This window comes from Sardina pilchardus, chromosome 15, assembly GCF_963854185.1.
Source record: "Sardina pilchardus chromosome 15, fSarPil1.1, whole genome shotgun sequence".
Lineage (NCBI taxonomy): Eukaryota > Metazoa > Chordata > Actinopteri > Clupeiformes > Clupeidae > Sardina > Sardina pilchardus.
This window is the reverse complement of record NC_085008.1, coordinates 9,962,186-9,976,151: the sequence shown is the minus strand read 5'-3', so window position 1 is coordinate 9,976,151 and position 13,966 is coordinate 9,962,186. Positions and strand designations below refer to the sequence as shown.

General features: G+C 42.3%; 1 protein-coding gene across 1 annotated transcript in view; it reads left to right on the top strand.

Moving 5' to 3' along the window:
* The first annotated feature begins 2,036 nt into the window (after positions 1-2,036).
* The window catches only part of LOC134102351 (spermatogenesis-associated protein 16-like), a 47,265-nt gene continuing 35,335 nt past the window's right edge, over positions 2,037-13,966 (top strand). Inside the window, exons 1-4 of the mRNA XM_062556433.1 lie at positions 2,037-2,132; positions 5,164-5,716; positions 7,750-7,895; positions 13,488-13,577. Of these exons, the coding sequence (XP_062412417.1) occupies positions 5,231-5,716; positions 7,750-7,895; positions 13,488-13,577 (722 nt within the window). The 5' untranslated portion in view covers positions 2,037-2,132; positions 5,164-5,230. The remainder of the gene's footprint in view (positions 2,133-5,163; positions 5,717-7,749; positions 7,896-13,487; positions 13,578-13,966) is intronic.

Here is a 13,966-nt window from a genome sequence, read left to right as displayed (position 1 = left end):
TGTGGGATAGTAGGATTAGCTGGGAATACCAGGAGCTCAGTTTGAGTTGAAGAAGATAATCCCTCAGATGATTATCATCCACAAGAGTAATAGAAAAGGACGAAAGAACCAATGTGAACAGACCATGTCACCTAATGGACACCTTAGGAAATGGCAAAAAGAGAATAGGAGGGGTCCAAGTATTGATCCCTGAAACAGAGGGGGTGAGAGTGACCCTTTTCCCTGCCAATACACTGAATGAATGTCCACTGAGGTACAACTCAAACCCTCTGAGTACTTTCCATGATCATGATAAGGGCAATTTCAGAATGACCTCCAGACTGCTATGTCTACCAGTAAAGAAGATAGGAGACAGATTTGAAGTTCCTCAAATTGGATTGGTTTGGTTGACTTAAAATGTCTTTCCCTAAGAGTTTAAATTCAATTCAAATGGAACATCCCTTGGGGATGTTTTAAATGGGCATTTACAAAACACCAACACTTGAGTTACAGAATAACTTGTTGAACCCAAATCCATGTCCAGCAACCCTCCAGAACCGCAGGGCCTTGCACAGTGAAGAGCAGGGCCTACACTTCGCATAATATGCCCGACAAACTCTCGATATCAAGACATATTTCACCTTTCAATACTAAGTATTGCAGATTCCAGCAGGTCTCACGGATGATGACTCAGGACCATCAGACTACAGGAAATGAAACAAAAAAAAAGAAAAAGAAAAAAAGAAAATACCACTAATGGCGCAAGCTTGGATGGATAGTTTCCCAAAGGAGTATCAGACCTTCAGACTGTTGATGCTTGCAAGTCTGTTTCCACTCTGACCAAAATTTGATTACTGTTTTACACTTTAGTGTGGATGGAGAAATCCATTATGCTACATTCCTCTGCTCTGAGGCCTTACTCACATCCTACATCCTACAATTGTGGTTAATCCCAAGTGGGGCTTATCCTGTGATTCAAGCTTTTAGCTGCCTTGCTAGCATAAAGAAATGCTGTACCTATGCTTTCCTCTGATAGTAAAAAAAGACAGGCATGCACAATTCGGACACTGATGGGGAGAACAAGTTCAAATGTTACAAGTGAAGTTTAAAAGTTTTAGATGCACGCAGACATTCATTCAGAGCATTTTCGTCTCCCATCCCTGCCCCAGAAGTAACCTCGCAAGTTCAACTAGTCAGCAATGTGTAAACAAACACAGGAACTTCAAACATCAGAACATTTCACACTCTGAGAGGTGCATTCAGAAGTATTCACACAATGTTCAAATTGATATGGTCATGTCCTTGAATCCTTTCACATTTTAATTTTCATTAACAAGTGAGTCAGTAGGCTATGCAAAGTAGCCTATGGCACACATTTTTGTTGATTGATGACATGGAATTGAAAATGTTAATTGTTTGTAATTGTAATATTTGTTTGTTTGTTTGTTTGCTTGTTTGTTTGTCTACAACAGCTAAAGGGGATCTTTTTTTGTTTGTTTTATTAAAAAGTCATAGTGAGTGAGTGTCAGTCACTGTCAGTTGATAATATGACTGTATAGCCTAGATAAATATTAGGCTCAAATAATATCAAAACTGTAGGCCTATAATTATAAGAAATGATCATAGCCTACAAAAGTAGGCCAATGTTTTCAGATAGGATATTGCCGTTACATTATGCAAATTGTTATTATGATTATGATGATGATGATGATGATGATGATGATGATGTTTATTATTACTATTATTATTATTATTATTATTTTAACTTCAATCATTTTATGAGAGCCATTTACCAATTTACATAAAAAAATGGATCAGCACTTCAGCCACCAAAGCTTCTACTTGCATTGTGAAGAGCCGTAGCCTATAATAGGCTAAACTAGGATAGCCAGATCTAAATGAGCAGCTGACAAGAAAAATAACATGGCTTATGTTTGAACAAAATAGCTTCGTTTCTATCAAAGACTCTGGAGCGCTCTAGAACCTTCGGTTTCTATGATTAGAAAGCGTCGGAAAACATTCCCATTAGATTGTTATTCTACGAACTCTATATAACTTCACTGCTTTCAATCTGGGTATCCACTTTCAAGAATCGTATTTTTGCATTTCAACAATTCAACAAACATTTATCATTCATCAAGAAGAACTGTGGGGTAAGTAAATAGGGTAGCCTACTTCAGTTAACAATTGCAACATTACAAATTCATTAGCCTACTGGTAGCAGTTTTGTGTGTTAATTATGCAGTCCTAGCTTTGACTAACAAGTTAACTTCATTGAAGTCCTCGGTAGCCTACTCTAACGTTATGAGATCTTGTTTGCAATGATGCTAACTACGCGTAGGCTACATTTGATTGTTGATTTTTATGATCTCTTTTCTGGTTGTTGTGACTGCCATGACATATAGAACGAATTAGGCAACTGTACCTGCAGTCAGTGTTCTTGTCCCCAGTCTGAACACTTTGACCGAATTTTAAACTAATTGTTAAATAGCCATAAGACCTGGCAGGGGCGCCGCCAGAAATTCTGGGCCCCATGAAAGATTTCGATTTAGGGCCCCCCCATGAAAAAAAAGTATAATTATTAATAAAGTAATATATATACAGAACATGTATTTGATACCATGCTAAAGTTGCCTAAAAAGAGGAATATAAAATCATCATTTGACAATTGATCTTAATGCCTTATTTAAAAAAAGGAGTAAAAATCAATCATTAGCCTGTTTGATGCTCATTGAGCTCAATGCAAATCAAACAGGCTAATAGGCCTACTGGAAAAAGCACCATGTCAATCTATAGCTATGGTGAAGGGTATGTGATGATGTGAGGCTATTTTAATTCCAATGGCCAAGGGAACTTTATCATGGATGCATACAGTAATATCCTAGATCCATTAAATAGCTGGCCTTTAATCACAAATTCTTCAATCACAAAGAAAATTGGTGTCCTTAGCGGGTTGATTTTTACTCATTTTTTTTTATAAGGCATTACGATCAATTGTCAAATTATGATTTTATATTCCTCTTTTTAGGCAACTTTAGCATGGTAGCCTATCAAATACATGTTCTCCCAATTGTATATATATTATATAATTATTATTTTTATTAATAAAAATGCACAACTGTCTGAATCACACTGAATAGACTGTTGCCTTAAAATGAAAATACCATGGTACATATTATGGAATATATCGATTTTCTTTTATGAGCAAATATTGTTAGGCCACTATGCAGTTCTTTCAAGCCAAATGTTCATGTGTTGAGAGAACTTGCATGCATCACTTTATATGGATTTATAACATTGTGTATGCACATTGGGGATACTTCAGAGCTCTCCAGCAAACATCATCAGGGTGTCAATCATGTATTTCAATTGTTGTCTTTATTGACTTACTGTATGTGATCAAATGTTTGCCTTGATGAGTAACTAGGCTAGTTAATTATTGTATTGTATTGCTCACCTCCTCCTTCAATTGGGATTTGGGTTGATATAGGGCTGGGGTCCTATTCCTGAGGATGAATCTGTAGTGTGTATGTTGAGGGCACCTCATTAGTTAAGAAACCAGTTCTTAGCACCAGCAGTCGTGTAGGCTATAATATTTTATCTTGCATAGCCTAGTACAATAGCCTGTTTATTGCTCAAGTTCATCCAGTTACAGACTACTGTAAATTACACTTAGCTATACAGACCTTCTACATAACATTCATCTGTTCTCCTCTGGCAATGAACGTGGAGTGTTTAAATAAAATAACACTGCACTTCTTAGCCTAGGCTACTGAAAATTGTTGTTTTGATATAGGTTTAGACTAAACGAAATCATCTCTTTTATCAGCTAGCAAGCTAGTGTGTTGTGTCATGGCATCCAGTGTCAGTGAATTACCTTTCTTTTGGAAAAACCGAGTGACCTTTTTTCTCCCTCTTAGCTCTCTGCTTCTGCTTGCGTTTGTGATATCCAGACTTCATAATTTACTTGGCAACTTCTAAAATGCACGCACCTATGCAGGGTGCGAATTGGGGGGGTAGGATAGCCTGCTGCTCATAGTTGAAATTACATGGTGGTGGGGGGTAAAAACGCATAAATGCCGGTTGTAATGACTTGATGACATGATTTTCAACGAGCTAGACGTCTGCTAGCAAGATACATTTACCCAGCAGCAGCAAAACGAATTAAGCTTACTGGAGGAATTTACCTAGCGTTTTGTCACTCAATGTTGACACTGCTGAAATCGTCTATCTCCGTTCTAGCGCCACGGTGGTTGAAAATGGTACAGTCCACAATAGGGGTGTTTGAAATCGCTTTAGATTATGTTCCTACAGTGAAAATAGTAGTTGACTTGTAAAACCATATATAATTTCCTTATTTAAACAGATCAAATGAAACATTTATTCAAAAATCCTACACATGACAATACTATTCAATTATTATTGATAGCCTTCAAAGGGCCCCCTGTCAGTGCTGGGCCCTTAGAATCGTCCTAACCTTTCCCCCCCTGGCGGCGCCCCTGAGACCTGGGGTAATAATAAATCTAATTGTGGGCCCCTACCCCTACTCATATCTGAACTGGAAAAAAAGGAAGCCGAGGCCTACTCAAATAATTATGCCCTTTTAGACTAAGCCACTCAATTGAAACTAGATGGACTGCAGAATTAGGTCTTTATTATAATACTACTGGCTTATGCCATCAGTGATGGAAATCTGAAAATGTCTTGCATCATAGGCTACAATGACTGACATTGTTCATCTTGGCCTTGGTGTAATTCCAGGAAGTAGGCTGGCTGATGCATAGGTCTACAGCAGTCCAATTATGAAGTCTAAATACAGTTAGCATTAAGATGTGAAGGTCAGCTAACAGCTTTCAGTCAGTCTCCCTGGAGTGGTCCATGAATAGTCTTCAACATGTTGAACATATTTCATGTACAAAAATCTTAATCTTGAATTCCACTTTGGAAGTAAGCCCATAGAGTGACCTATCCCCCTTTCCACTGCTTAGTTATCATCATTACTGTGTTTGGTAGGCTACTGAAACAGGGGAAGATTGGGAGCTGTACGGCTGAGGTTTTATTTACTATTGTATTGCCATCTCAAAATGTATTTTACTGCATTATGGGGACCTCAAGGCAGATACATGACTTTTTTTTCCATATGCTAAACATTTGTATCATATTCACATGCATAATCTCTCTCAGGCATATCACGGCAAACTCTACTGAAAATCCAGGGCTCTCGGGACCATCTAACATAGCAAATCGCAGCATGAGCACCGAGAGTGAAGATCAGAGAGAACACTTCCAGACAGCACCCAGGGAAAACAGCCGAAACAAAAGGAAGAGGAAGAGGAGTGGCATCGCTGGGCCCGAGAGGACAGACGCAGATGGCAGGCGAGCAGGAGATGGATGGGCAGAGGAGAAGAAAGCCCAGGACGAGAACGGGACTCCCACTTCTCCGGCCCCCTCTGCTCCCCTGCAACGCATCCCTTTAAGAACTCTGGTGGAGGCCGAGGCCAAGCTGGTGTATGGTGGTGAACAGGACATTACCCACAAGTCCTTGCAGGCCCCAGCCCGCGCTGGCTCACAATTAATGTGTCAGCCAGCTGAAATACTGGGCCCTCGAAGTGGACCTCATCTCAGCTCTCTGCCTCAAATTGACAAATGGCTGGATGTAGCCTTACAGGATGCCGACTCATGCTACCGACAGAAGAGATATGACACCGCAGCCAGCCGTTTTACCACAGCACTCGAGGTACTTTATATTCAAATTAAAATGCACCTCCGACCACCCTTTTCATTTAATTTATTTTACTTTATATTTCTGAACAAATAGATTACATTGTTATTTATTATTTCAATTTCTCAACTGTGGCTGCAAAAAAAATGTGGTTTATTTGCCTAAAGTTGTCAATTAAAGGGGTTATTCACCCCAGAATCTAGGCCTACATTGTGTCATTGGTGTCATTTTCACACCAATAAAACAACAAATTGTGTTTCTAGAGCAAAGATCTAGAGAATGGAAGGAAATTGAATGGAATTGAGATCTTTCGCTATAGACCTATCTCACTTTGTTCAGTATGGACAGGGACAACTTCTATTGCCCTCCTCTGCCATAAAGATAACGGCAGAATTTTTTTTTCAAGTGTTAAAACTGCCTTAAAACTGTCCCTTTGAATTCCAATGAGGGCTGGCTATCACTGAGGGACCAGGGTTTATACCACTCTTGAGTTAAGCTACTTGTGAGACATTTTGTTGGATAGGCCTTACACATTGGCGGGTTTCAATCTGTCTGTTTCCAGGTTTTGTTTGTGTTATTTTGTTTTCATTTTACAGATGCCATAGCATCATAGCATCAGAATATCATTTAAAAAAAATGGGAAAATAGTACATTGGCACTTCCAAAGTCATAGGGCAATGTGTTAAAAAAGATCTGATGTCAAAAGACTTCTAATACAATACGAAAACAATGCATTTAAGACCACCATGAAAGACACTCTGAATCAGTTCATTAAAGCATCAGGTATGTCTCTGCATCTGAGATATGCTAATGTGAATGAATCCATGAGGCCTTGTCACTGGCATTCTGGAGGAATTTCTTTAATTGCTTCATTTTTGCCCATGGCACTATACGGGTCTCCACAGTCACTCAGTTAAGGTCCGATGATCAATCAGTTGTGGGCTTGCAAAGTTGAAAGAGCCTGGATGCATTTAGTGCTTGTTATTTAATAGAGGGATTTGAAATGCGTTGCAGATGTTATTGGCAGATTCGGAGCTAATTAAATTCGAGGATGCTGTTTCAGTGTGATAAACGCGTTGACATTCGCGGGCCAAGACCTCATTCATTTGCGTCCTCCCTGAGACGCCTCGCATTCTTTTAATGGAATAAAGTGCAGGGATCAATAGCACTGAATGATAAATTAGTCCAAATGAGAGAGAGCGTTAGAGCCAAGCTGTTCTGTGGTGACATACTGGTGAAGTGTATTTCGCCCATTTGTCACAAGTGTTTCAACTTCTTTGTTGAACACTTTTTCCCCACTTGAAAAGATGTGGAAGCTGGGTTGCGGGACCCCAGCAAATGCCCTGCTTTGTCAACAAGACTATTTTATCTTGAATGTCCTCCAGATATATCAGACTTGTCTGCAACGCAGATACGGTGTAAGAGGGATTGTCTATTAATGCCTTGGAACTTGCAGTGATGTTGAAGTGAAATTAAGTTTCTTCTTTATTTATTCCACTGCTTGGTTGAATTTTCCAATGTCCTGCGTTCTTTAGAAAGTGTATTAAGTATTAACCATATGCTTTGCACACTCCAATTTGTTGGTCGTATGCCCACTTGACAACCGGAGAGATAGAACTAATGACTGGCTTTTGGCCGTAGCAACCATCCATTTAGAACTAACAACTGGAATTTGGCCATAGCAACCATCCATTTAGAACTACTAATGCTGTGTTTGTCCTGCAAGTTTAGAAATAAGTTAACTAGTGGGCGAAAGAAGTAGTTCTACAAGCAAGACATAACACAAGTGGCAACTATGGAATAAGCAGGATAGTGGACTCCATAACGTTTGATTTGTAGAAATAAATGCACTTACAAGATGCGCTTGCACTTGTGAGAGCCTTTGGGTCTGTTTTACCACCTCGACTGTGCATTTATTTCTCTGAACGGAACGCCGTGGAGTCCATTATCCCACTTATCATAACTTTTTTCTCACCCCATACCTCTCTCTCTCTCTCTCTCTCTCTCTCTCTCTCTCTCTCTCTCTCTCTCTCTCTCTCTCGCTGCAGTTGTGTTCCAAAGGTGCAATCTGGGAGAAACCCTTGAGTGCTGATTATGAAGACATCTCCACATTTGCCAGCTTCATTGAGTCGCGACTCGTTGCATGCTACCTGCGAATGAAGAGGCCTGACAAAGCACTCAGACACTCCCACAGGTAATGGGCTTGGCCACCGAACAAAAGACAGGGCGCTTTGGACACTCGGGAGGAGGGGGCAGTGCACATTCATTGGACCCTGAGTGCAAGATGTGTAGGCTAGGCAATAACTAGAAGAGGAGCAGGAAGCCAAAATGTGAGTTTAAGATTAGGAGGTGATGCAGAAAGAGAGATGACTCCCGGAAATGAAAGAGATCCACAATGTATGCATAAATGAAGATTTAGTGTATGAAGATACCATGGCAGTGAGTCCCGTTCTCTGTACTCTACATACAGTGGTGTTCTGGAATGTATGTCTGTGCTTTTCAGTTCTGCAGTAGGACATGGTGAGGGAAATACTGTTATGTGTTATTGACCAGTCTCTCCAAGCTGCCTTATCTGCAGCCTGTCAGCAAGTTTGTCGTACTGTACAGTGACTCCTGTAAACCTTGCATTTCCATTCTGTCGGAAAGTTTCCCCTGTTAGACCATCACTGTAACTCACCTTGACTTGATTATATCACCCCTGACAGTCATGTGTCACTTATTTGTGGAATCTGCCGTGTTCATTCAGTTCATTGATTAGGACATTCTGAGTAGCAGACTCATGTTTTCAATAACAGACAATGTAATGAAAGACCAAATATGCCATTTTTAAAACTCAGCCAAACAGCTGAGCCCTCCCCCACAGTGTTATTCAGCACAGCTTCTGAATAGTCTATTACAGAATCATTGCATGGATTGTATACTCGACACAGACATTTGCAGTCCAAAAGTATTGGAGTTGCGTTCTGCAGTGCAAGGCAGTCGGTCTTGTCAAGGTTGTCATTGTTTTGTGTGTACAGTCCAGCCAGAAGAGTACACATCCTGCGTGAGCTGCTGTCAGTTGCATTTGCAGACCTCGTGGTGTTTGTTGCCATATAATTATGTAGAGTCGGACTAAAGCCATGGTACCACACAAGGCTTGGCACAATCGGGAGTAATAAATCAAGCTGGTACAACAGAGGGGAAATCTACTCCCAAACTTTACACAGCAGGTTATTTGTCACTTTCATGTCAGGAGACTAATTGCCACTTTATTCAATGCCATGTTTTTTATGCTTCACAGTACTAAATGGTAAGTGTCAGAAAAGTCATTCAGAAACGGAGACACAATTTTAAACTTACGCCGTATCCTAACTGCATGCGACGTAAGCGAGTGTCAGCGACAAAGTGAGTTGGATTACTTTTTTTTCTTTAATTATAATGTCCTAAGTAGAACCAGTGCTGTGCTGCAAAACATGCTGCGTTGTTTTGAGCAAAAACGTTTGTCAGACACCCTGTTTTTGTTTTCTTTCCGTGGCTTATATTGTTCTGTTATTTTGAACACGAAATATGACTCGACGGGGTGGCATATTTAACGGATTCATTGTGGACAGAGAGCATCCAATTGTACTCGACAGTCGGACACTTGCATGCAGTAAAGACAGCTGTTAGCATCACTTTGGTCGTCTGAAAACGCATAATTTATCAAGTAACTACTCCAATTCCTTATTTAATCTTGGCGACATTGCTTTTGTTGAGATAATTTAATGAATAACAGTTACAATATTTTTTTCTTCCTTCCATACCAATGTCCTTGTTGTATTCAGTATACCACATTTACTCAGGAAGTAGATATTTATTTTTTTTGTTTGGATGCTTTTCCTTGCTTGGATAGGATAATGTAGAGACGTGATAAGTGGGAGAGAGTGGGATTGCGAAATGATCTCTGGTCAGAACCCTGATCCAGGTGTGCCCTTTGACCCAAACCTGGTCAGCAGGAACGAGACTCAAGCCACAGCTCCACACAGGAGCTGACATTTTGAGTCTGCTCTTTGGCACCTTATGCCCGTGCATCACTGCTGTCCTTTTCAGATAGGCTGGCATTTGGCTTTCCAATTTGGCACAGTGTTTGCTCCGAAATAGTGTGCTTGCGCGATCTAAGTATTTTGAGATCTTCTCGGTTTCCCGAGTTCACAGAGCCAGGAGCAGATCGGCAATGAGCATAAAGCTGCCTGTGTTTTGAAATCCCAGATGGATGGGTGCCTCGGTTTGTTACATTTGCTGGCTGTGTCATTAGTGCATTGGCAGAAAATAAGTTGGTTGTGCCTTCTCTTTTTTTTCCCCCCTGCAGTCGCCTCTTTCCTCAGCCAGTGCTGGCTTTGAAGGGGATGAGAGTAGGAGCAGGATTCCATCAAAGAAGGCTTTGTCGATTTGTGCTAAAAGGATTTTGTATATATTAGTTTCTTTATGTGGGATAGACACCGGCAACACGACAAAACTATTCAGATAAAAATACCATGTTGTGGTCTTTGAACTCACTGCGATGGCAATGTTCCTAGTGCCGCTTTCAGATTGTGAGACAGCGTGTGTATGTCTGTGTCTGCAGGTTTTGCATGCTGAATCTCTAACAGGAATGCTCCCTCCTTGACACACGGCAAAGAGTTTGTCATCTATAAACAACCATTTTGAGACTCTAACACCACTTTCTCAGTAGGGGAAGAGAGAAGGATTTTGTCAGTATTAAAGAATGACTGAAACAGACATATTTTTACTCACAGCATATTTGACATTTTGTCACAACATTTACAACCAGTTTATAAATCAAATGAATCATATACATTGCCTTTAGCTAAAGAATGAATAGACCATGATACTATGCTATTTTTTTTTTTTAGTTTCTCTGCTCCAGGTTCACCTATGGTCATGGTTCAGCAGACAGCACAATGAGAGGATTTTTTTTTTTTTAAACAAAATAACATAAGATAGGCGCTCTCAGTGAGTATCACCCATTAGTCAAAGGGACTAGATTAATGGGTGTAATTAACATTTAAAAGCCAGCCTACACACTGTAATTGTTTGCATTCGGATGCAACTGGGTGGCTGTGAATAATATCTGACAGTGATAGTGTGGCGAAGTACAATAGGCTACGCTGCGGAGGTAGGGCGTGTTTGTCTTCTGAATGAAATGTTCCGAGTTTCCCTCTCCGTAGATGGATAAACAGTTGTGAGGGTGTGATCATCACTCATATCTTCCAGATGGTGCTGCTACAAACACAGGCAACACTGGGTTTGGCTGTTTGGGATCATTCCAAACACAGTCAAAATGGTGATCGGAACTTGAATAGAACATCTAAAGCACAATTGTAAAAAAGTTTTCTTTAGCAAAAGTAGTCTTTTTTGGTAAGCCAAACCTTGTATTGACTAAATTTGTTCCCAGGACTAAAACGCACAAGCGAATCCAATGGAACTAATTATAATGACTAATTGCAAAATCTAATGGTTCTGGTTGGAAATAATGAAATGCACCTAAAAGCCCAGGCTTTGAATCAGATGTTATGTGTAAAAAAACATGAGAAACAGCAGGTAAACAAGGATAAACATTGCCACTGTTGTGACCTTGTAAAGTAGTAATTGGGTAATTATCCAAACCATTAGTCCCTCTGTTTTTTGCATATGTCTATTGTGCGTTTGTGTGTGTGTTTTTGTTGATGTTGTTTACATGTGTCTATTATTGGTGATGCACCATGACTAATGTCACCTAGTTTGTAACAGGGATGAACGTGGGCTAAGGATTATGCTCTGGGCCTCAGTTAAGGCCTCTGGCAAAAGAAGTGTAGACATAGTTTTGTCAGATACCTTTGCTATTTTGAAATTGTGTGTGTGTATGTGTGTGTGTGTGTGTGTGTGTGTGTGTGTGTGTGTGTGTGTGTGTCTGTGTGTGTGTGTGTGTCTGTGTGTGTGTGTGTGTCTGTGTGTGTGTGTGTGTGCGCATGTATGTGTGTGTTTGTGTGTGTGTGTCATTGGAGTTGTTGTTTCACTCCTGAGTCTCTAAATAAAAAATAAGCACCTTATTTTTTCTGCCCCAGATGCTACTGTGAGTTCCCATGCAGAGTTCAGGAGAGAGTCTGGGTCTGAGCTTTTTTTTGAGTTTCCCTTTTGCTTTGCTTTATGCCTCCTTCCTTAAACCTCCTTCCTTAAACCAGCTTTTAAAAAAATAAATAAATGCATCATTGGTTCACATGTGTGTCGTAAATACATTCTCTAGATTCCCATGCAGTCTAATAGGACGAAGGAGATGTCACTCAAAAGAGCCATGGGACCCACTGCATGGCATTAGGGGTGTCTGGCAGAGAACAGCCAGGTCAGCAGACGAAATGGAATGCTTTTATAGGTTAATGGGACTGGCACTTAATAGTGGTAATGTTCCGGAAGGGTAAATAATTCAGGAAAATGCAGTGGGTGTGTGGGTGGTGAGGAGATAGGATGGGTTGGTAGAAAAACCAACAAAGTTTGTGCACTGTTTTTTTTGGGGGGAGAAGAGTAAATGGAGGAGAGAGAGAGCGAGATTGAGAATACCCAGGAGGATTGTCAGAGGCGGGGAGAGAGAGAGAAAGAGAGAGGGGGAGAGGAGGAGAAGGGAAGAGAGAGAGAGAGAGAGGGGGGAGAGAAGGGAAGAGAGAGAGAGAGGGAGAGAGAGGGGGGGAGAGGGGGAGAGAAGGGAAGAGAGAGGGAGAGAGAGAGAGGGGGGAGAGGGGGGAGAGAAGGGAAGAAAGACAGAGGGAGAGCAAGGAAGTGATTTTTTTATGCCACCTCCCCGGAATGGCGATTTATCAGCCCTCATCAAAGACGGTCTGTCAGGAGCTCTTTAATTACAGACAACCTGCTCCATAATCAGCACATTTAAGGCGCCGGGAACATGCAATTAATTTACCCAGGCCATTGGCTTTGGGCGCGCGGCGGCGCCGAGGTGCTGCTGCTCACCACACTGTGCACGCGTCGCAGGGAGGAACGCCCAGCGTGTTTCAGCACGGGATGACAGAGCGCGAGGCAGAGCAATTAATGGGGCTTCAAAGTTGGCTATCATCGCTGGCAAGCTGCTGAGAAGAGCTTGATGGAGGCAGGGGGGGGGGGAGTGGTGGAACGCAAGCCGTAGGAGTGGGCTGTGTGGAGGGGTGGTGGTGGTGGGGCGGGGGGACGCTTGGCGCTTGAGCGAGAATCAAGTATGGCACACGTTCACCGCAGCAGCGGTCTTTGGCACGCGTCTACGACGCCTGTCACTCGGCTGCTGGGAGTTTTTGTCGCGCCCGCGCTCGAAAACACGGAGACAAGCAGCCGTTTAGATGTAGGTGTGTGCGCACTCGCTCGCGGCTCAGGTAGGTGGCCGTGTTGTGTTGTTTTGTCTGCAGCGGAGCGAACTGCAGTCTTGCCGTCTTCTGAGATACTGAGAGATGAGGCAGGGATGCAATTCAATCATCCCAGCTAAGAAATATAAGGCCATTATAAAACAGCAGGGTTTCATCAAAAATTCTGTTCTCATCAAGGTGTGAATGGCAACATCATTTTAGTGACTTTCAACGACCTAAAATAATGTTGTGAGACTCTTTTGTGGAGCATATTGGATTTGTCCCATGCACAGAAACGAGTGTAAACTACAGCACTTTTCAGCATCTTGTTTTCAGCAGGACTGAGCTCCATTAGGATGCCTCTGATGGTACTGTGTGTGTGTGTGTGTGTGTGTGTGTGTAGCAGCGGGTGCTGGACCCTGTGCCCCCCTCCTCACCTGTGTGTTTAATCTCTTCTCCCTCCCCAGGAGCATCCATCTGAACCCGGCGCATTTCCGCAACCACCTGCAGCAGGCCATGGCGTATCGTCTGCTGGGGAACCCCTGCGAGGCAGCCAGGTGAGCCCCACTGAGTGATGAGGCCGTCGGGCCGGGCCTGTGTAGGTGGGAGGGCCGGGCAGGGCTGGGCGGGGGGAGCAATGAGGAAGTCATGGGGCTCTTTTCCTCGGTGGAGGCAGCGAAGACGGATCCGCTCTGGCCAATAGTTCACAAGTCATTTGGAAGGCGGGGGGAGGGTGGGGGGTTGGGGGGGGGGGGGCGAGAAACACATGTCGGCTCAGCGGGTTGTCACGTTGCAGCTGTTCCGTCTGCCCTTCCGGGGGAAATATGTTCCCAGAGATACATAAATACTGACGGTCCTGGTCGCCGCATGAGTGAGAAGAGAGGCCCATCAGAGAGCCCATGATCACATTTATTTCTAATGGTCAAGTCACCCTGCTACTGAGAGC